We start from the raw sequence: 21,583 nt of genomic DNA on the forward strand, positions 1-21,583 counted from the left end.
TGACTGAGGTGATCCACTGTGCGGCGTTGAAGAACCCCACACACGTATCTGACACAGATTCCTGTGCTGACAGACGGTCCGCTGAAAGGTGGAGCCGCCACACACGGACACACCAACGGCATCTCTTCCCCTTCCTGTTTCTAAAACAGACCTGGCACCTGAGAGCAGACCTGATTTAAGGTCTGGTTGCATCATTACAGAGCAGCAAATCAGATTCCGGCAGTGGTCCCCATGCAAACAGATACCTGTGTGATACCTGCATGCACAAACACACAGCAGCACATTAAAGGTGACAGAGCAGAATGGATTTTTTCTCATCCTTCTTTCTGCTGCTCCTCCTGGGATTCGCTGTGTCTGTGTCCGGTTCTGTGTTTTATGTGAATCTGGTCACATATCTGTTCATGTTTTCGTTTTGGGGGGGGTGCAGACTGCGACAGGGCCATATTTCCCATGAGCCCGCGGCTCTGCAGGCTTTAGCCTCGCTCTCTCTAAGCACTTTAGGAACAACAATAGCAGGCCTGGAATGGGTCGGCTGTTTCCTGCTGCAGCCTGCGGGTTTTCAGAGGATAACGGTGAAATAAAAACCCAAACCACAAACCAGGTGCTTCATTCATGCCCATTTGTCTTAGAGAGGGAATGTAGTTATTCAATTCGGTTATTTTGCCTCCCTTTTTCTCTCACTCTCGGTTGCTCAAACTATTTTCACATCTGATAGTCCAGCAGACTTGGTTTGATTGGGGAACAAAACTGTAGCGTTTGTTACATTTTCTGTGTCAAACCAACCAAACTAATTGAAATCCTGTTCCCCTCCTCACCTGTGGGGGCGCTGCACCAAAAGCCACTGAAGGAAGCAACAAAAACCTCTGAAGAAGACACTGAGCGCAAATTCTTTCTTCGCAAATGTGAACAAAAATGGAGTGGCATCAGGTTTTAGTGGTTATAGGATTTCTTTTTTGTCTTGGCAAAAGACCACAACTCATTTCTCCCGCTAGCGCTAGGCTAACGTCTTTGTTTTGGTTGTATTTACCCAGAATGCCCTCTGCTATAGTCAGCTTCCTGCTTTTGGAGCGCTCTCTGGTCTGCTTGGCATTCAAATATACTTTCAAACTGCACCAGAGTTCACTTCAGTCAAACAGAGGATTTTAGTTTTGCTTTTGAACGACATGCAGCCAACATCACGAACAACCTGAGCAGCTTTCTGAACTATTGTAAAATTTTGGATCAAGAATAGATTAGAACTAAGTCAAACCAAACATCCTATTTAAAACTTCAATCAGTGAGCCACTGCAGCACTGTGGTGATGCTCCCTCACACATCAAAAACCAATCTCCAGAAAACTAAAAGGTTGCTTTTTGTGGTTAATTTTTCCAGTTTGACAAGCAATAAACAAAGATCAAACTTTCCAGTGTTTCCTGCTGCTTCTTGTAAAAAAAAAAGAAAACTCGTAGGCCCAAGCCCAGTTCATGCTGGTCCTATTCCAGCCCTGATACTTATTGTAATAAATTACTCTTTAGCTCTTCCTGTCCAACTTGAAAGAGTAAATAACAAAAAAAAACAACAAAAAAAACAAGCAAAAATCAAATAAGATAAACAATTACGTACCTACAAATAAACCTTGTAAATAACCCAAAAAATATGAAGTGGACTAAGAATAAATTCTTACAAAATTCTAAGTAATAAAAATCAATTAGGGGTGTACCGATTTGTTGGTGCCGATTTTCTTAATTTTGGAGGTTGTGATCGGCTGATATTTACATGTGAAGCCGATTCTCTTATCATCCCAGAGCTAAAAATCAACCGCTGTCCTCTTCTGCTCCTCAGGGACAGAGTTTGTCCGACAGAACGGCCCATCAGGTCTGTTTGCAGACAACAATATTTACCAACTCAGCAACTTTCTTTTTATATTGAGCAACATTTCAGACAAAAGAAATTGGTATTGACCTAAGTTGGGATTGCCAGGTCAGGGTTTTTAAACATTGGCAATTGGTGATCGGTAACCGGTGAACCCTTAGAATAAATATCTCCAACAGTTCTCCGAGGGAAATATTTAAAGAAATGAGGACTGCATTGATTGGAAGAGCATTGTGTGGAAGTGATGCCACACTCTAACAGACTCACACTGATCGATTTCTCTGCCTAATCAATACTGAGACCTAAGAACCGCAGAAACCAATTCTGTGATCGTGTTTCTGTGACGTAATTGGTCCAGCGTACCGTCATTCCTCCCTCCTGGACTATTCCCAGTCCACCAAATCTCTCCACCTTTTCCTTTGGCTTCACTCAGAGATGAATTTCTCCTGGCTGCTTTAAAACAGAATGAGCCTGACCTCTTCTGGCTGCCGGAGGAAGTGCATGGAGCTGAGGCAGAGGATGAGCGTAAGCAATGAAGAGCAGTGTTTTCTATCATAATGGGGTCAGCGGCCCCCAGTGAGATCTCCCCGCTCGCTGCAGAGGCCTCCGCAAGGAGAGGACACTTCCTCCTCACCGGCCCGTTGCTTACGCTGCTCATTTGCTGCCGTCTTTCTGTCACAGGCTGCATGTTGCTCTCCTGCGGGGGCGCGAGGCTGGGGGTATTAATACTCTTTACTTTCCTTTGGATGGACAAGTTCAGCCTCTAAAGCCTCGCCACAAATGTACCAAAGGGCTCAACCAAACATGCACGGCTAGATAAGCGCCCGTAGAAAGAAAAATAAGTCTTTATCGAGCCCAAACCACGTTTAATCCGTCCCATTCCTGCTCCATCCGCTCCAGTCTGTTCATCCCTCCATCCTTCCCGTTTCCCCTCCGATTCCACTTCTGTTGTTTTTTTTCTTCATGATCGGAGAGAAGCAGCGATTAATCTGAGAAAGCTGCTCTTAGGGGCGAGGAGGGGCGGCGTTGATTGGGGAAGAGCTCGCTGGGAATTGTGTGTGTTTGTGAGGAAGCAGAGAGGATTTCTGTGGGAATTGTTCTTTGTGTGCGGCAGAGACAGAGAGAGAGACAGAGAGAGAGATTCTTAGGAGGTGTTTTCGTCTGGAGAAAGCTTTGCTATCTGGGGAGAATCGCAGAGGAAATATCTCCACACATTCCCAAAGAAATCCCTCCAACCATCTCCCCGTCCTCCTGCTTTAGATGTAAAGCTATCACTAACTTCTGAACCGGCAAATCCAGATTATCCTGAGTTCAGTTCCCATCTGAAGCTGATGCAGAGCAGCCACACGACATATCCATTTCAAAACCTTCAGATTTTACTGAAGGTTTTTTAGTTCCCCTTTATTCATTTAAAGGGGAACTAACATGCAAAATTCACATTTTGCACATTTTTTTTACTTCCATTTGGGTCTCAACTGCTCCTAAAAAAACACTGTCTTTTTTTCTACAATAAGTTTTTTGGTGTCTTGAAAATGAGTTGGTTCGTACAATGGCTGCTGGAAAAGACAAGTGTTTTGTTGTCGACTTACCTTCCAGAAATGGCTTCGATGCATTCTTGTTGGTTGTGTAGGAGGCTCCACTTCTGCTTTTCAATGCCGCATTTGTTTTCAGCCATTTTCTTGTGCTAGTGAAAACATTGAGTTGGTAAGCAGCAGCTTATTTGGATGCAAATAACAATTCAATAGAGGCTGAATTGAGCAGGATAAACTGTCACTGTCTAGAAATGATTTTAGAAATGTAATTAATATGTTTTGTACAGACCAAAGATTTATTCTAACCTGTTTAAAGAAGCATAATTAGTAATCCTTACATTCACATTCAGCTGATTTTTTCCACCCTGTGTTGATTTGAAGTGAAACTCGGTGTAAATCTCTGCAGCGTTTTACCTGGAGACCCTCCATCACTTTCTGTTTGTTCTCTCGCTGCTGATCTGAATTTAAATTTTTTAAAAAGATGGACCTTTTTTTTTTTCATTGTGATCAAGTGTTGACGCTCTGATGCCTTTGGAGAGATGTGAGTGAAGGCGTCTCAGAGGTGCCGAGATGCTTTCTGTAAAATATTAATCACAAAATGGAAAGACACGAGGGTCTGCCGCATCTGAATAAACACGCCGGGATTCTGATGGAAACAACAGAAACGAAAACACAAAAACAGATTAAATCCATGCTGGTTCAGACTGGGTTTAAGGTGCTGCTAAACGCACTTTAAATGAACTGTTTCTTGTTCTACATGTTAGCAGGTTAAAGGTTAAAGTTCATTCCAAGTCAATTAGAGAGCACCGTTTGTAAAGTCCTGAAGACGTCTGGAACAACGTTTGTTTCACTGCAGGAATAATCGTGATTAATCGATTTAAATAATCATCAGCTAATTTAGTGACCGGTTAATCATTAACTAAAGCATACAGGCTCTGAAAAGGCCATTCAGTGGAAGGACAGTAATTGATTAGAAGCAGTTTTTGAGCCAAAACGAAGATTAAAAACCTGAAATTATTTATTTTTGTATTTAACAATAAAATATCATTTTGTTTGTTGGTATTTATTTATAATATTGTATAAAAAGGCTTAAATTGAAACTGCAGAATGTGGCAATTATTTTAGGTGATTAATTGTAAGAATAATATATTAATAACATAATCATTAGTTGTTTCAGTAAATTGGCTTTTTGAGTCTGCATAGTCCAGTTAACAATTAATCAGTTTCTACATTGGTTGGCAATTATATCAGTAATTGATTTTTTTACGATAAATCTGATTAATTGCTTTATCCCTAGCTTGGCAGATTGTTTTAGATATTCACCATTACAGTTTAATTATGATTAAATTGCATGGGTGGATTTTATGTAGTCAAGCACGGTAGTGGAAGAATGATGATCTGCTTTCCAACCTTCTTGAGTCAAATTTAAAACGCCACACTGGGACCTTATGTTCAAATGTTTCCACAGCTCAGTAGCTGCGTTTTCATCTCAAATGTGCACAAAACGTTGTCAAGTGTTGCTAAAGTCTCCAAAAAACTATTTTGCTATTGAGATGTTTCCATTGAATAAGACTCACATTTAAAATCACATGTGAATAAATTTGTTAAAAACATGCCACCCCGTCATTTTCCTTCCACTGTCTTCTTTGGCGTCTCTGCCAGTAGAAGCAGAGACATCAGGTGAACATCAGGTTGACCATGTGAATCATGTGATGCTGAAAGATGTCTCCGTTACTCCCATTAACTAAGTTGGATACGTCATCCTTTTTATCAAAAACTGTTTCAATTTAGCAAATTTGTTTTCCTAATTCCAATTTGCTCAGTTTTACAGTCAGTGGAAATGCAGGCGGTGAAGTGAAGCAATTATGGAGAGAAAAATGCATCAAAACCATTTAAAAAGGTTTTACAACGCACTTCTTCTGCTGCTTGGTGAAAGTTGGAAAAACTTGATTCTTTTTACAGAAATCCAGGTGATTCTGATTAAAAATTGTCTAAAATTTAAATATTTAGTGTTTATTTGCAGAAACACATAAACTGCACTTTTCTACCGACTCCTTTGGTTCTTTTTCTTCTTTCGTCGGATTGTCTGAACTGAAGAGACCTTGCTGTTGGTTCTGTGGGAGGCGGTTGAGTTTCTGTTCTGCTGCTGTGTGTGTGTGTGTGTGTGTGTGTGTGCGTGTGTGTGTGTGTGTGTGTGTGTGTGTGTGTGTGTTGAGGGGTGGGTTGTAGTTTAGTGGAAAGCTCTCCGCTCATGCAGCCCATTATTTCTCCCATCATGTGTTCTCACTCTTGCTCCCGTTCTCCGTCTCTTCCCCGCAGAACCACACACTGAGTCAGCACGCGCAGTGAGACCGGCGCCCTGCGGGATCCCTCAGCTCAGCCGCGCCCCCGACCCGCAGCCAGCGGGGGACCCACATCTCCACATCACAGCCAATCAAAGTGTCATTTGCTACTCACATGTAAAAGTGTAACGATCGCGCGACTGGGCGCGGCCATTAGGAGCAGCGGGTGACGGAATATTAATGGGAAATGCTATTAAATAAAGAAAAGGGGGAAAGTGGGAAACTGTAAGAGCGACATGACGGGAGGAGAAGGGCGAACAAAGGTATTGTACGTGCAGCAGTATTTTTTATTGTCCCTGCCAAACCCTCTCCTCCTGACTCATGCTTTTTATTTTATTTTACAACAAACAGAATAAAAAAACACCTTTTTCTTTTTCGTTATACTTTCCATAGATTGTAGAAGAAGCTTCACTTTGTTGCGTCTTTGTTTTCGTTATTTTTTTAGCCTTTTTTTGCCTTTTTTTCAGTATTTTATTTGTTGCGGTTAGTAGGTACTCGTGCTGTGTTGTGATTGTTTGCCAGTCGTAATATCCCCAACCCCGCCCACAAACAACCTTTCCTTTTTATGATTGTTATATATATTTTCTCCCTTTTTGTAATTACTATAAAAAAATCATGAAAACAAAAATAAAGTGCAGAAAAACATACAGATCTTTCATTTTTCTGCTCTTTTCTTATTTTTATTTGGGATTTCCAGACATGGAGCCTGTAATGGTTATTGTACAAATGATTATCATTGATTTCAGTGCGTCTGGTCAAAGACCGGTTTTTAAATGTGAATTAACCAGATTGCAATAATCTAGTACAGATAAAAACAAGAAAAATAAATAAAAGAGAAATAAAGAACTCCTGTGTGTGTGAGGTTATTTAAACAGGAATTGCTGCTTTTTTGCAGCATTAACCTGAAATGAGGTTGACAAAAATAGTGACTGAAATAACTTGAAAACGACAAAAGTAACAATATTTAAAAATTTACTGAAATTGAGCCAATAAAAATCAGGCAAGTCGATTGATTTTGCTGACTTGCATTTGCATAGCTGTAGAAAAATAATGTAGCAAAGATCGTAGGTAAATATTCAACCAAAATGTGTCTTCAAGCTTGTGAACCACGTGTGTCAAACTTGAGGTCCGGGGGCCAGATCTGACCCGTCGTAGCTCTTTATGTGGCCCATTAGACTCCAAATTACATCAATAAGTCCCTCCAGTTTCTCCCAAATCTGCAAAATTCACACAAATCAGACTTTCGATGTGGCCCAAAATGAAACTGAGATGTTAACAGTTTTCCTATTTAAAGGGTGATAATTAGTCAATAGCTGCGTTTCCATTACAAATGTGTGCAAAACTTTGCCGGCATTCCACTGTCAAATAAAACAATCCCAGTGTTTCCATTAAATAAGAAATCATTAAAATAACACGTGAATAAAAACATTCATCCTCCAACCACTTCTTGTTTCATCATCTCTGCCAGTAGTAACATCCTGTTGTTGATCACATGATAATAAAGTTTCCATTGCAGTTTTATGAAAAACATGAGCTTAGATACAGCTGAAAAGTCACTTCATTTTAGCCCAAAAAACTTTATTTCAAAATTGCTGTGTTTTTATTACATTAATTCATTTTAGTAATTCCAGTTTTTCGCAATTACATGATCAATGAAAATCAGGATCTATTTCCATTGGGATTAAAATTGCACAAATGGAAATTACAAAATAATTTTACTTAATAGAAACTCTCCAGTTTCTATAAAATGGTTTTGCTTATGATGAGTTGATATTTTGGCTGTATTGACATTAGTATATTGGTAAAGCTGCAATGGAAACACTTTTTTTCGCATTATGAGTCGTGTGATCAACATTCGGATGTTGCTACTGGCAGAAATGACAAATAAGACGACAGGAAGTGGCAGAAGGAAGAAATTTTCAATGATCTATAGTATGAACAAACTTCACATGTGATTTTAATTGCATTTTTTATTTAATGGAAATTACTAAATTGTGTTTTTTGACACTAGCAGAATATCAACAAACTTTTGCGCACTTTCATAATGGAAATCCAACTACTGAAAATGTCCCGGGAGATTAAAACAAAAGTTACTGACACGTTACAGGGTAAAAACTCTAAAACTTTCTACAAGCAGCTTGATACTCCTGTGATTACAGTTGCTGATATTTTTCAGAAGTCTCATATTTTCAGGATTGTAAAGTTGATGATGAACTGAAGAGAAGAATGATATGAATGGTAGCTCAAGAGCCCAGGCTCCAAGTCGAGGGATCGATCCGGCGTCGGATCGAACCGTCCGTCACCGTTTGAGCCAAAGGGAACTTCATGAGAGACGGCCAAGGACGACGCCACTGTGGAATTAAACCACAGAAAAGCTAAATTACTGAATATTGACTAACCACAAACCTTCTGGGAAAATGTCATTTGGACAGATGAGAAAAAAAAGTGTTTTTCAATAAAATGGTGCTAAAATCAAGTGGAGTGTTTTTTGTTGTTTTTGTTTATTCTGCAAAACTGCAATGGAAATACTTTTCTCACATCACACGAGTCACGTAATCAACAACCAGATGGTTCCACTGGTGTAATTTTGCAATTGTGGTTTTTCAATGAAATAATGAACATTATAGAAACAAGATGCACCATCTTCTTCCTACCACCTCCTGTCATGATCTTTGTAGTTTCCACCAGTAGTAACATCCTGTTGTTGATCCTGTGACTTTTGTGCTAAAAAATGTTTCCCTTGCAGTTTTGCAAAATAAAGCTGTGTAGTCATTGCAAAAAAAAAAAAAAAACCCCTAATGCTAGAGAAAAACCTTTCTTGGGTTTATTGTGCTTCCATTAAGTAAGTTTATTTTTGAAATGTCGAATTGGAATTGAAACACAGCTAATGATCAATATATTTGATGATGGGATTTGACAGGACGTAATGTTTACTGGTTATTTCATAATTGGTTATTGTGTGAAATTTTGATGCTGAAATAGTTATACAATCGATAAATAGTTATACAATGTTGTACAACAGCCTGGCAGTTGGCTTAGAAAGCTAATTATTAAACAATGTTTGATGATTTTAGGGACACAAATAAATCACTAATCAAGTGGGTCCAAGAGGAAAACCCCGAGGAACTACATGGTACATGTTACAGTAACTAAAGCCAGGTTTGATTTTTCTCAGTGTCTGTTTGCTATAAGAGCAACATTTGTGGCGCAAATAGGAGAAAAACTTGCTGTTGTATTTTTGAAGCAGATTTTTTACTTTTCAAATTCAGAAATGCTCAGGCTTTTTCCAGAAAATTTCTGAGATTAAACTCAATATCTTTATTTTTTTCCAGTAAGTTTTTACTTTCCAAATCCAAGAATTATTTTTTTTTTCTGGAATTTTTTTTGACATGATCCTCAAAATTTCTGCTTTTGAAGCACAGAAATTTCCTCCTTTTTTTCTATAAAAGTTATAATACAGTTTTGGGTGGAAAATTCCAAACATTTTCTATCCACAATGGCTTTTATGGCATTGTCAGTTTTTTATCTCCATAACTGAGATTGCTGTTTATTTTTAACTAATTTTTCCAATTTCTACCAATAAAGTAATTTTCAGTTGGGCTCTATGCAACCACATTTCTGGCTAGTTGAACATTTGTTTACTCAAATGAAAACGCATTATTCCTTTTGAATTTTAAAATTCAGACTTGTCCGTGCATTTTTTTATTTTTTAGAAAATTTCTGAGACTGATCTCAAAAAAATTCTGCAATTTTTGTACATTTTCAACTTTTGAAACTTAGAAATTTGTATTTGTTTTCTCAAATTTTTCTAATATAAATTTTTAAAATTTACAATTTTTCTAGCAAATTGTCTAGTTTTGAAATTCTGAAACGTTTTTGCTCTAGATTTCTTGGATGGATCTAAAATTTTCTGAATATTTTTCTAGCAAATTTTTTGATCTTTCAAACTAAAACTGATTTGAGTTTGAGTTTAACTCAAACTTTATTTTTTTTAATTCTGTTCCTAAAATAAAATAAAAACAATTAGAAACATTTGGAGTTTAAAAATCAGAAATATTCTTGCTTTTTCTAGAATTTTTTAAAGATTTATTTAAGAAATTCTGAATATTTTTCTTGCAATTTTATTTTAATTTTCAAACTCAGAAATTGTCTTGCTTTAACTTTCATTTTCTGAGATAAATCTCCGGTATCATGTTTTTGTTTTAAAATTTAGTCATTTCATTGCTTTTTATACAAAATTTCTGACACTGATCCAAGAATGTCTTGAGTCTTTTTCTAGCAAAGTTTTGACTTTTCAATCAAACTTTTTTTTTCTAGATTTTTTTTTTCGTAGAAAATTTCCAACGTTTCTCATTTCCGAGTTTTCGTTCTATCTGTAATATTCCGGTTTTTATCTCCATGAAAAGATGAAACCCTAACTGATATCGCTGTTTCCCACCTTTTACGATGACAGTAATTTGCAGACCGTCCCTAAGGTAACAGTTTCCGCCAGTTTAAGTGTTATTTTGTTTAGTTGCACTGAAACGTTTCATTGCTGCAGCTGAAGCAGATTTGAAAGTGTTTCTGTTTTCCAGTTGAACATTAAAGCGGCGGTTGCTGGTTGGTTAAAAGTAGGTCTGTGTGTCAGCGGAGCGTTTCCGGGTTCTGCTGCCGAGTTGCCATCACCTGCTCCAGGCTCCTTCCTCCTGTCAAGTCAGCGTCAAGCAGCTCCGGAGGCCCGGACACGGAACCGAACCACCAGCCGATCAGCTGGCCCGGTTCATGTCTACTCGCTGAACGCCTGAACCAGAGGAGGGACAGCGGGCAGCGGCGATGGCGGCGTCGCTTCTCTCGGAGACTGACATTCGGCACCGGTCCATGGCGGAGGAGGATCCGAACGGGAACGAGCATGGGGCGGCTGCCCGCAGCGCGGCGCCTCGCTGGGGCCCGCAGCACGCCGGGGCCCGGCAGCTGGCCCGGCTCTACTCCCCAGGTAAGCCGGTGATGCCGCTTCTCCTCCGGCTGGTTTTGTTCGCGGTAATCTGTTTTGTTTTGGAGACACTGGGGCTTCACTGAGCGGAGGCCGAGCGGCGCAGATTCCCGGAACCAGCGCTGATATCCCGGCAGCTGATAACAGAGATGCTGATGATGATGACGGGGACTGGTTCTGGTGTAGACTGCAGACGGGCTCGGTTCTGATATGACGGGACACTTCATGTGACGCAGCTCGTGTGGTTCTGATGGATGTTGTGCGTGGAGCAGCATGAGGGTCTGCTGGAAGCTGCAGCTGCTCTCCACGCACAAACATCTGTTATCTAAAGCTCATTCCCAGCGTGGCACAGAGAAAACACGAAGCTGCCCACATCGGGCCGAACCAACCAGAACTGGGTTAACTTTTAACGTAAACTGGTTCTGTTTGAGAGGCGACTGCAGGCTGCAACACGTCCTGGGTTCTGCAAAAACTCCTCAGTTCAGGGTCAAATTCAACAACTGCTGACATTTAGGAACCGTTTGAGAAACGTTCGATTAGTCTGCTTCATTAATTCCAGAACCAGGTTCAGATTTCAACCATTTGCACTGTAAAAACACAAGAACCAACCAAGTATCTTCATGTAGTTTCTAGTGTAAATATCTTAGTACACTCAACTAAGTTCAGCAAGAAATATGAGCCAAAACCAATACCTGTTAACCAGACATTTACCAAGCACAACTGAAATAAGACAAAGCTAACACAAAAGTAACTTTACAGTAAGAAATATTTGTTGTTTTAAATTGAGATTTTGTGTTTTTTAAGTGCATAATATCTGGCATTCATGATACTAATTAAAAGTAACTTCAGTAAGATACAATATCTGTTTTGAGTCAGTATTGATGAAAAAGTACTAATCCCACTGGCAGATTATGTCACTTTATAACAAGGGAAAGATATTATGCTATATGTAAAATTATCTGTCATTGGAACTAGAATTTTTTTCTTCAATACTAAGGAATTATTGACTTACAACGAGCTCACATAAAATGTTGAAAAGTTACTTTTCAGTTTGTTTTTATATTATTTCAAGTGTAATAAGATATTTATACAAGAAACTAAACCAAAAATACTCGGTGGGATTTTGTTTGTGCAGTGTAAACTCTGGTCCGTCTGCTAACCTCAGCTCAGCTGAAGTGAACTCTGGGGCAGTTTGAACACATATGTGAATGCAAAGCGGACCAGAGAAATGGTTCTAGTGATCATTGTTCATTTGTTGAGACAGATACAAAAACATAGAGCAAAACAAAAACAAGTGTATGTAGCCACAGCTAATTAGCAACACTCGCCCCTAAAAAGACCTTTAACATTTTATTAAATGAAAAATTTTAATCAACAGTAAATAAAGCAAAGTATTTAAAATTACAGAGTCAAATAATTACAATATTTAAAAATTGGAATGATTCTGGTTCATCTTTCGTCAACTTTAGTCTTTAAAGCAGGAAGTGATCTAAAATGCAGAGCATTCTGGGTAAATACAACAAAAACAAACATGTTAGCTTAGCACTAGCGGGAGAAATGGATTTATGAAAGATAAAAGAGAAATACTACAACTGCTAAAAATGTGACGCCAGTCCATTTCTTTTGTTTGCATTTGGGGAAGAAGGAAGTTTCGCTCGATGTCTTCAGAGGTTTTTGTTACTGTTTTCTTCTGTGGTTCTTGGTGCAGCGCCCCCACAGACCAGGAGGGGAACAGGTTTTTAATTAGTTTGGTTTGTTTGATTCAGTGCAGCGTGAAAGAGAACCTGTACCTGAAAATGTAACAAATGTTGGGGATTATTTCATTAATAATACAGAAAAAAATTTATTGATATGATAGAAATAATCTACCAGTGGAACTATCACTTTATCGTCAAAATTAAGGAATAATTGACCTAAAACATGCTCCTATATCTTGCTGAAAAGTTACTTGTAAGTTAGTTTTGTCTTATTCGAAGTGTAATAAGATATTTGCTCTAGAAACTAAACCAACAAATACTTTTGTGATTGATTTAGTGTTTTGCAGTGTAATGTTCCCGTTTGCAACGATGAGGAAAAGCTGCAGAGTTTCCTACTTTACCGTGTTGTTACAGATGCACAAATGAGACAAACCTAAAAACTCTTCCTGTTTGTTGTCGAGTCGTTGATCATGTCGCCAGTCGAGTATCTAAAACTCTGCATCTCTCTGTGTAGTTGGGTGAAGAAAAGTTTCAGGATGATGAAACAGAAATAACTGATCATCGTTCGACATTTTGCATTTGGATTGGTTTGGACTGCAGTGTGAAAGTGAAAATGTAACAAATACTTTGATCCTCAATCGAACCAAATCCACCGACCGCCAGGTGAGAAAACACTCTTTGGGTTTCATCTAAGAATCCATTGAGTATTAAATTTACATTTCTCACTTCTCTGTGGGTCGGAGGCCAAACCCAGAATGTTCTGCAGATTGAGTCGTTTTGTGACTTCTGGACGGCGCAGATTTTATCAGAGGAAACCTGTGTTACCAGTTGTGCATCAAGCTGGTTTGTGCCTGACCATCTGCCCCGTGTCTCACTTCACTGAGCATTTTAATTGCCTCCAGTTGAGCCCTGCTGCCAACCTGTTGACACTTTCTCTAAAAAAAAAAAAATCAGACGAAGGGTAGGACTAAACTTCCGACTCGTTATTTAACCTCCGTCGGCTTCTTCTCTGCTGTCCTATTTTTAGCTGCTGTGAGGAACCGAGTCACCGTCTCCATTAACGTTATTGGATCGGCACCATTACTCAGTGCAATTACATTAGAGGGGTAAGTGTCGGACTGCTCTGCTGCCGCTGGAGCTCAGGTTACACACCGACATCCATTTAAACGCCAGATAACGAGGAAGACCAGTGATAATTAAGAGGACCTGGTAACGGCTGCGTGTTCAGAAACTCAGTTCAAACCACAACAACGCAGTTAAACAGATAAAATCAATACCAATAAAGATTAAGTAATATCTTCTCTCAGTTGGGCAAAAATAAGTTTTTAAACGGGTTTTAAAAATGGAGAGTGAAGGTTTCGGTCAGAACTGGTCAAACCTGAAATCAGGAGTTCAGATTGAAGACCCCTGATGGGTACAATGTCTTATTAAGAAAATTCATCGACAAGGTTGGTAATTAATCAATTAATCACATCCTAAATTAAAACTAGTTCAATTTTCATTTGCATATTTTATTGTTTTTCTCTTCTTTTCTCTTTCAAATTAAAAACTGAATGATAAAAGTCTTTAGTCTGGTGTTTTGGTCTCAACTGGCCTTTTTTGTAAGGAAAGTTTTATTTACAGACATAAAAATTAATTTGTCGTTTTGTTTATTCTTTTTGGATACATAAAATGTCTTGCAGCTCCAGTGTTGAACTTTAATTTTTAATGAACATTCATTGGTCTTTCTGAATGTGTTCTTGCATTATTATAATGCCAATAGCATTTTATTACTTCAAAATAGTCTGTAAATTATGTTATTGTTTATCACAATAACCTCTGTGATTATTTATCATCCAGCAAAATTAGTTATTCTGACAGGAGTTATTTTTGTTACTCTGGTTGAGTGTAATCTTGAACCTTTGTCTCATTTTCAGTAAAAACCTCAGAATGTTTCTTTTTGTGCTAAACTGAGGCGTTTGGCACAGAAACGTGCAGCATCACGTCAGGATAAGCAGATTAAATCGGTAGTAAACATACCCGGTCGTGTTTGTTTCATCCCGACGGCTGCAGCCCAGATTGACATGTAAGAGGATCAAATGTGATTTTATTTTTTGGTTTCCTCTCTCTATCAGCTGCGGTTGTGGTCCGAGACGGCCCCCGGTGTTGGCTTTGGAACAGCGGCGCCGTTAAAACGTCAAAGTTGTTGCACAATCACACCTAGCAGTAAAGTTTACGAGAGGTCACAGGACCTGCAGCTTTAAGGAGTTTCTGTTTGCCTTAGTGCGTCTTGTAAATCATGAAAAGTTAATTTCTCACATCTGGAGAAACATTAAACTGTCAGGGTTACATGACTGGAGGCCGGGAAATCAGAAAAATGGTTTAAGTTACATTTATGGAGTTACAGTAATCACTAACATAAGGATGTGTAAGACTTTAATAACAAAGCCCTGCTTAGACGTTATACGCACTGTAAAAAAGCAAAACCTTACCAAGTATTTTCACTCTAGATTCTGGTGCAAATATCTTAGTACACTTGAAATAAGACAAAGTTAATCTACAAGTAACATCACAGCAAAAAATATGAGCTTGTTTTAAGACAATAATTCCTTAACATTGATTAAAAAAAATAAATACTAGTTCCATTGGCAGATAAATTCACTGTTAAGAAGAGATTTTCCCATGAAAATAACTGAAATTATCTGCCAGTGGGACTGGTGTTTTTCATCATATTAAGGAATTATTTTCTTAATATTGCTGAAAAGTTACTTTTAAGTTAGTTTTGTCTCATTTCAAGTGTCCTAAGATATTTGCACCAGAGACTAGACCAGGAAAACTCGGTGACCTTTTCTGTTTTTGCAGTGTTTTGGTTGTTTTGATGATAATCTTGCAGTTGTGCTGCTGTTCTTTGTATTTTCTGAAAATGAAATGTCTGATTCTACCAAAACACTGAAAAGACTCAAAATATCACCAAGTATTTTTGGTCTGGTTTCTACGCTAAACTTAAGAAAAAAACTAACTTGAGTAACTTTTATGTGAGACACAGGAGCTTGTTTTAAGAAAATAATCCATTCACTAAGGAATTATTAAAACAAGTCTTGCTGAAAAGTTACTTAGTTTTGTAACAAGGTATTTGCCCATATGAACTAGTCTAAAAGTAGTTGGTGATAGTTTGAGTTTTTGGAGTGTAAGGTGCGAGTGTGTCCAGGATAATCGGATGACAGATGAACATAAGAGCAGCATTCAAAATGTTTAATCTTCCTGCCATTAGTGGAGGTGATGTCACACCATGTGAGAAAAGAAAACAGTCGCCTCTTCCTCTTATTCTTTTTATTTTATCTGAGTAAAAAAAATTCAGGTTTGGTGGCGATTCGTAGTCATTATTCTCACAGAGTGAAATGTAACCGTGAGCATCCTGGAGGGGCCAGGTCTTGGTCCTGCGATTAAAATAATGGGCCTGCAGTTTCCCGCCTCCTCTGTTTTCATCAGGTGAGTCTCTCTCCCCCTCCCTCATTTCAGCCGAAGGGCTCAGCGGGCCGCGAGCCGAAGATATGCTCAGCGACGCTAACAATGCAAGCGGAGCCATTTTATGGAAACTTAAAAGCAGAAATGTTCCCCCACATGCTGACAAGTGTCTGTTTAAAGCAAAATAAACAGCCGAAATCCAAAATGTCAAAGTGTCCATTTAAGGGAGCGCCACGCTGTTCCGCGCTCGCTTGTTTGGGGCTCGGCTCAGCGCCGGCGGGAGGTAAATCTAAATAGCAGTTTGGCTTGTTAGAGTTTGGAGAAGTTAGATGAGGCATCGGCGACGCGCCGTAGAGCCAAACACGGCCTCATTACGGCAAAGCAAGGATGGACAAACAGCTGGACGCTTCCCCCTCTGCCGCCGTTTCTCTGCTTTTCCATTTCTCCCACCAAGTCTGCTTTCATTCCCTCGTCTCCTCTGCCCTCCCATATGTGCTAAAGTGTCACGGTCCAGTGCCTTCCTCCTCCTCCTCCTCCTCCTCTGTATTTACAAGGCATCTGAGTTCTCAGTTTTATGAGCAGCTTGTATGTTTGTATTTATGATCACAAGTGTTTCTGGTCACTTTTTCTGAAAGCAGTTCTTGTGGTTTGAGATGAATGTTATTACAAACTGTTGGGTCTTATAAACTACAAACTTTGCTAGATGATAAATTATTCTGTTAAACAATAATATTGTTGTTTCAAGAGCTTTTGAAGTATTGATAATGGCATTATGATGTAATTTTGCCCTCTCAAATCCCAATGACCCATAATGTTACACGCAACACTTGATACTAGGCCTTTCACAATATCTGAAAGATTGCAAACATCAAGCACCAATTTAATTTTGCCATCATAATCAAAATCTATAACAGCTTTAGACATTGTATTCATGTTTACATCATCTTCTTTCCTGTCCAGGTTTTATTGTTTCCTGTATGTCTTTAAATAAGGGAGGGGAAAAATGAGGAAACAGTTTTCACTCACTTCAAAATAAGAGCATAAAGATAAATGGTTAACTACTTGAAGAATCCTTAACAATCGATGATAGAAAAATTAAACACAGACGTCAAATTTTATTCAACTGTCATTTTTTAAAAATGACCATATAAATCAGCTGTTTAGAATTTATCAGGAAAAATTACTGCAAGAGAAGCTAAGTCTGCTAAACGTTTTAAAGTTAGCTAAAGTGCTAAACAAATTAGCTATGCTACTAGAGCATTAGCGGGTTAATATTTTTCTCTGACCCTGTTCCCATTTTGCACACTTTTCCACTATTGAGAGTTCAACATTACTATTAACAAAAGAGGCTTGTGATGGCGATGATTCCCACATTGGGGTATTTTTGTATTGTTCTTTTTGACATGATAAGGTTTGAAATTAAAAATGCAGTTTCTAAGATAATATGAAATTTAAAGAGCAAATTCATTTAAAACATTAATAATACCGAGACTTTTTCTGGTTGGGTATCTACTGTAATGGTCAGGTTGAGGGTAAATTTCAGGGTTTTGGCTGCAGAAATGAATGGAAGTCAATGGAAAGTCCCTTCAGAGGAGGAGAAACATAACTGTGTGTGACAGTGACCTCAGCTCTCACAAGTTCTCCTGCTCTCATTAAACCGTGGCCATAAAAATTCACTTTATTTACATCACAGTGGCGCCGAGCTTCAACATCAGAACCCTTAAAAACCAAACTGTGCATTTCCTCAACACCTGGATATTCCTCAGTTATCCTCCTGAAAAGCTCCCTTTCTTACTCCCTGGACCCAGAAAGGTCAAAGGTCAGAGTGGGTTAATGTTTTGGGTCTTTGAGCGCCATGTGGGTCTGCAGGGCTCTTTGACCTGAGTGTGTTGGTGTGTGTTCATATAACCTCGAGGTGTGTGGAGTCACTGAGATCTGCAAATTAAAAAGGATCAGAACTCTGGAAAAATGTGGAACGTCGGCATTTTACAGCGCTGGATTGGGATGCAAAAAGTTTTAATTATATCTTTTAATAAAAAGCCTCAAGGCGACATTTGTTGTGAATTGGCGCTATAGAGTCAGACGTGTAAGATTCTGATTCAAAAACATCTAGCTGATGATGGCAAGCATTGGTTTTAACTGTAAACTTATCACTGAAACACTGAATCTTAAATGTAGGCCTGATGTAGAAAAGAAAAAGGGACGCAGAGCTTCAACACCAACACATCTAGATAACGGTCAGGAAAACGTTTCAAATAAAAAGAAAAAGGAGAGAGAGAAGGTGGTCAGCTGTGCTAGCTTGACTGATGGCCTTAAAATGTAGATGTGCTGCAGAATCAGAGCAGGTGACAATTAGCCAATCTATCATCGCAGTGTTAGCTTAGCTAATAGCAGCAGTAGCGATCACTTATTAATAATCACAAATAAAAATCAAGCTTTAAAAGCATAAAACTGAAACGGACTGAACGTTCTGCTCTTTTGAGTGGGAAATGTTTGCATGTCTTTTGGTGTTGAATACTGATAAATAGTGGAGCTGTTGTCAGTCAGTTGCTATGGCAATGGGTTTATGTGTAGCATAGCTAACACAGAAATTGAGGGGAAAAAATATCAGTGATTTTGAGTTTCTCTATCATTTCCAGACAGTGAGGAAAATAATATTTAGGTGTCTGTTTATGCAGTGTATCATGTAAAGCTGTGAATTGCATGTGACTAGTTGTTTCGAAGACATTCAGTAAAAAGTATTTATTTTCATTCTCTTAAAGTTGAATCTGTCCATCTTTCCTTCCAATCACTTGTCCTTCTTTTGGGTTTTTATGAGAATCTTCATTTTGCCTTTCAATGAGGTTCCGTTTTCAGAGGATTTCTGTCCACTGGGACATTAAATTTACAGTTCTGTTTGGCCCGGAGCCATGGATGCACTTTGACACCAATTGGTGCTTTTGGACCAAACTGTTCTGGGGGCTCCCTGAGGGTAGCGGGCGCCTGGATGTCTCTGGAGGACTGCCTACCTTTGAAAGTTTTTATGCTGGAGTTTAATTGGCACTGAGGCATCATGGTGGCTGGAGTCTCTGCTTTCTGATGGAGAAGTTCTGACTTTTTCCTTTTCTTTGCATCTAAACAAATTAGAATACTGTGAAAAAGCTATAAACATCGGGGCTGTGGAACTCATTTTCATTTTGACTCTTCTTAAAGGGCCAGGATATATTGATAAAACCCAACAAACTAAGTAGCTGTGTCTGCTTTTGATAAAATTAAATGTTGAACATCTTGTCACATTGATCAGTCCCTCCATATTTTGAAATCAAAATGGCTGATTTTGTGGCGCTAATTGAGAAATATTGCAATATTTGTGCTTATGTACGATGTTAAATATGACTTTTAGTTACCATATTGATCAAGGAAGATAATTCATTAAGTAAGGTTGAGGCAGCAGAGTAGTAGAAGCAAGAAATGCTGCCACCTGCAGGTGGGAGGAGTAAATTTAGACATTTTTAGGTTCATCTCCAAAAATTGAGAAGAAAACTTTAGTTTTAAAAGTCAAAACATTTGCTAGAAAAAAAATTACGAAATTTTAAGATTAATGTCAGAAATTAATCTGAGAAAGCTTTTAAAAAAACACCTTGAAATCTCTATTTCAAAAGTTACAACTTTTCCATTTTGAAATTCAGAAATTAAAAAAAAAAAATACAATTCCTGAGATTAATCTAATTTTATTCGGGGGGGTTTTCCATCAAATGTTCTACTTTTCTAACTCTTAAATTTCCCCAAAAATGTTTTTAATTTGTGAGGTTATTTGATATTTTCTGAGATTTTTCTATAACATTTTTGACTTTTCAAACTCAAAAAGAACCTCTGCGATCAATCTCAACGTTTGAGTTTTTATTGGAAATGTACTCTATTTTTTGTTTATCTACATTCTCCCTGATACGATATCATAGATTCTTGTTTTCACGATGAGAGGAGTTGGATGCATTCATGAAACCACTTCTGTGTGTGATTATCTCTGTGACAGCTGATAAGAGGACAGCGAGGATGATGGGAAATGTCCATGGTGTGTTTTTGGTTGTGAAGCTGTTGTGGGTTAAACGTGTGTGTGTGTGTGTGTGTTTGTCTTTGTATGAGTGCTTTGCCATGTTATTACTGAATCCTCCATTTCTGCAGGGAAATGGATTGCGTTCGTCTTTCAGGACGTTGTCCATGTGGAGACAGACGTGGCGTGTTTGTGCTGCAGTGAGTCGTTTGTCTTCTCTGCTGTGTGTTGTTGGTTTTCTGGGGGTGTGTTTGTGTGTGTGTGTCCCACGTTCTGCCGTCCACAGAGATCAGATGAAAGCGAAGATCCCTCCGACTGATCCACTCCTCCTGAACGAGGGAATTCATCCCCCACTTCCCGATCCTTACCCCTGTGTTTCCATGATGGTGTCCCTCAGTGTCTCTCCTCCTTTATTCTCTCTCTCGGAGCATGTGACCCACTTTCACCACCCACATTCCTCTGTCTACCCCCAAAGTCCCATCTGAGGACGGCCCGCTGAGAGAACAGCAGCATGGAGGACGGAGGGGGAGAGACTGAGTGATGGATGACAAAGAGCAGCAGAGCTGAACGTGGTAGAACGCCGGCCCGCCGTGGTTCTGATGGGCTAGCCTTCAGAACGACAGAACAAGGACAAGGAGTGAAATGGAGGAGTGAGGGAACGTAGTGGAGTTAAAAAATATGACAGAGTAGTAAGAGAACGTGGCATTGGAGTCAGAGAACAAGTGGAAGAGTAAGAGAACATGGTGGAATGAAACATAGCAGAGCAGTAAGAGAACAATATGTAGAAGAGAACGTGTCCGTGGAGTGAAAGAACGTGGCAGAGGAGCGAGAGAACCTGGCAGAGGAGTGAAAGAACGTGTCTGTGGAGTGAGAGAAAATGTTTGAGGAGTGAGAGAACGTGGCAGAGGAGTGAGAGAACATGGCAGAGGAGTGAGAGAACATGTCCGTGGAGTGAGAGAACGTGTCTGAGGAGTGAGAGAACGTGTCTGAGGAGTGAGAGAACGTGTCTGAGGAGTGAGAGAACCTGGCAGAGGAGTGAGAGAACGTGTCTGAGGAGTGAGAGAACGTGTCTGAGGAGTGAGAGAACGTGTCTGAGGAGTGAGAGAACGTGTCTGAGGAGTGACGCAATGTGTGAAATGAGTGAAGGTGTCGGAGGAGTGAGACTGAGATGTTGGAATAGTTGCATATTGTTTAAACGTTCTCCCTTATCGTCATGTTTGTTCTCGAATGAAATATTTGTTGCGTTTCCACAGAACTAATTGATCCTGGAGTTATTGATGCCTTTTCATATCTGATTTCCCGGGCTGAGCTCATTCTGGTTGTTCGATCTCTGTCAAACAGCTAAATACTCGATAGGATGTGGCCTGATCACCGAGCGTCATGGCCAATAAGTTGAAAAGGTGTTAATTAGTTTTTGTTTCAGGGCCCAGTGTTCGGGTCACGGTGTTTGACCTTCTAACTACTGCACAACCAAACAAATGAAAGCAAATCAATCCCTGTTTGCACTGTTTACCACACTGCTGAGCACAAAAAAACACTAAAAGTTTTACGTTTCTGTTGTTAAAGTGCGACTAACCATCAGAGCATTTTTTTCATTGCATTTAAATTCACTAAATAGTTTATTTACGGTTCTAGCTTCATGTTCAAATGCATATTTTGAGATTTTACTGTAAAATGTGTTTAAATTTGCAGTATTTTACCTTAAACCATCTGAGTCC

The 21,583-nt window shown here is 39.1% G+C and overlaps 2 protein-coding genes across 3 annotated transcripts in view; both read left to right on the top strand.

Moving 5' to 3' along the window:
* znf423 (zinc finger protein 423) overlaps window positions 1–6,372 on the top strand; it is a 162,745-nt gene extending 156,373 nt beyond the window's left edge. For both annotated transcript variants that reach the window (XM_055036623.1, XM_055036709.1), the window contains one exon: window positions 5,703–6,372. In XM_055036623.1, coding sequence (XP_054892598.1) covers window positions 5,703–5,732 — 30 coding nt within the window. In that variant the 3' untranslated portion in view covers window positions 5,733–6,372. The remainder of the gene's footprint in view (window positions 1–5,702) is intronic.
* A 3,851-nt stretch (window positions 6,373–10,223) lies between these two features.
* si:ch211-212o1.2 (uncharacterized protein LOC492735 homolog) overlaps window positions 10,224–21,583 on the top strand; it is a 33,242-nt gene continuing 21,882 nt past the window's right edge. Inside the window, exon 1 of the mRNA XM_055036835.1 lies at window positions 10,224–10,697. Coding sequence (XP_054892810.1) covers window positions 10,538–10,697 — 160 coding nt within the window. The 5' untranslated portion in view covers window positions 10,224–10,537. The remainder of the gene's footprint in view (window positions 10,698–21,583) is intronic.

This window comes from Poeciliopsis prolifica, unplaced genomic scaffold (genome assembly GCF_027474105.1).
Source record: "Poeciliopsis prolifica strain line A6 unplaced genomic scaffold, Auburn_PproV2 SCAFFOLD001, whole genome shotgun sequence".
In the NCBI taxonomy this organism is placed as follows: Eukaryota; Metazoa; Chordata; class Actinopteri; order Cyprinodontiformes; family Poeciliidae; genus Poeciliopsis; species Poeciliopsis prolifica.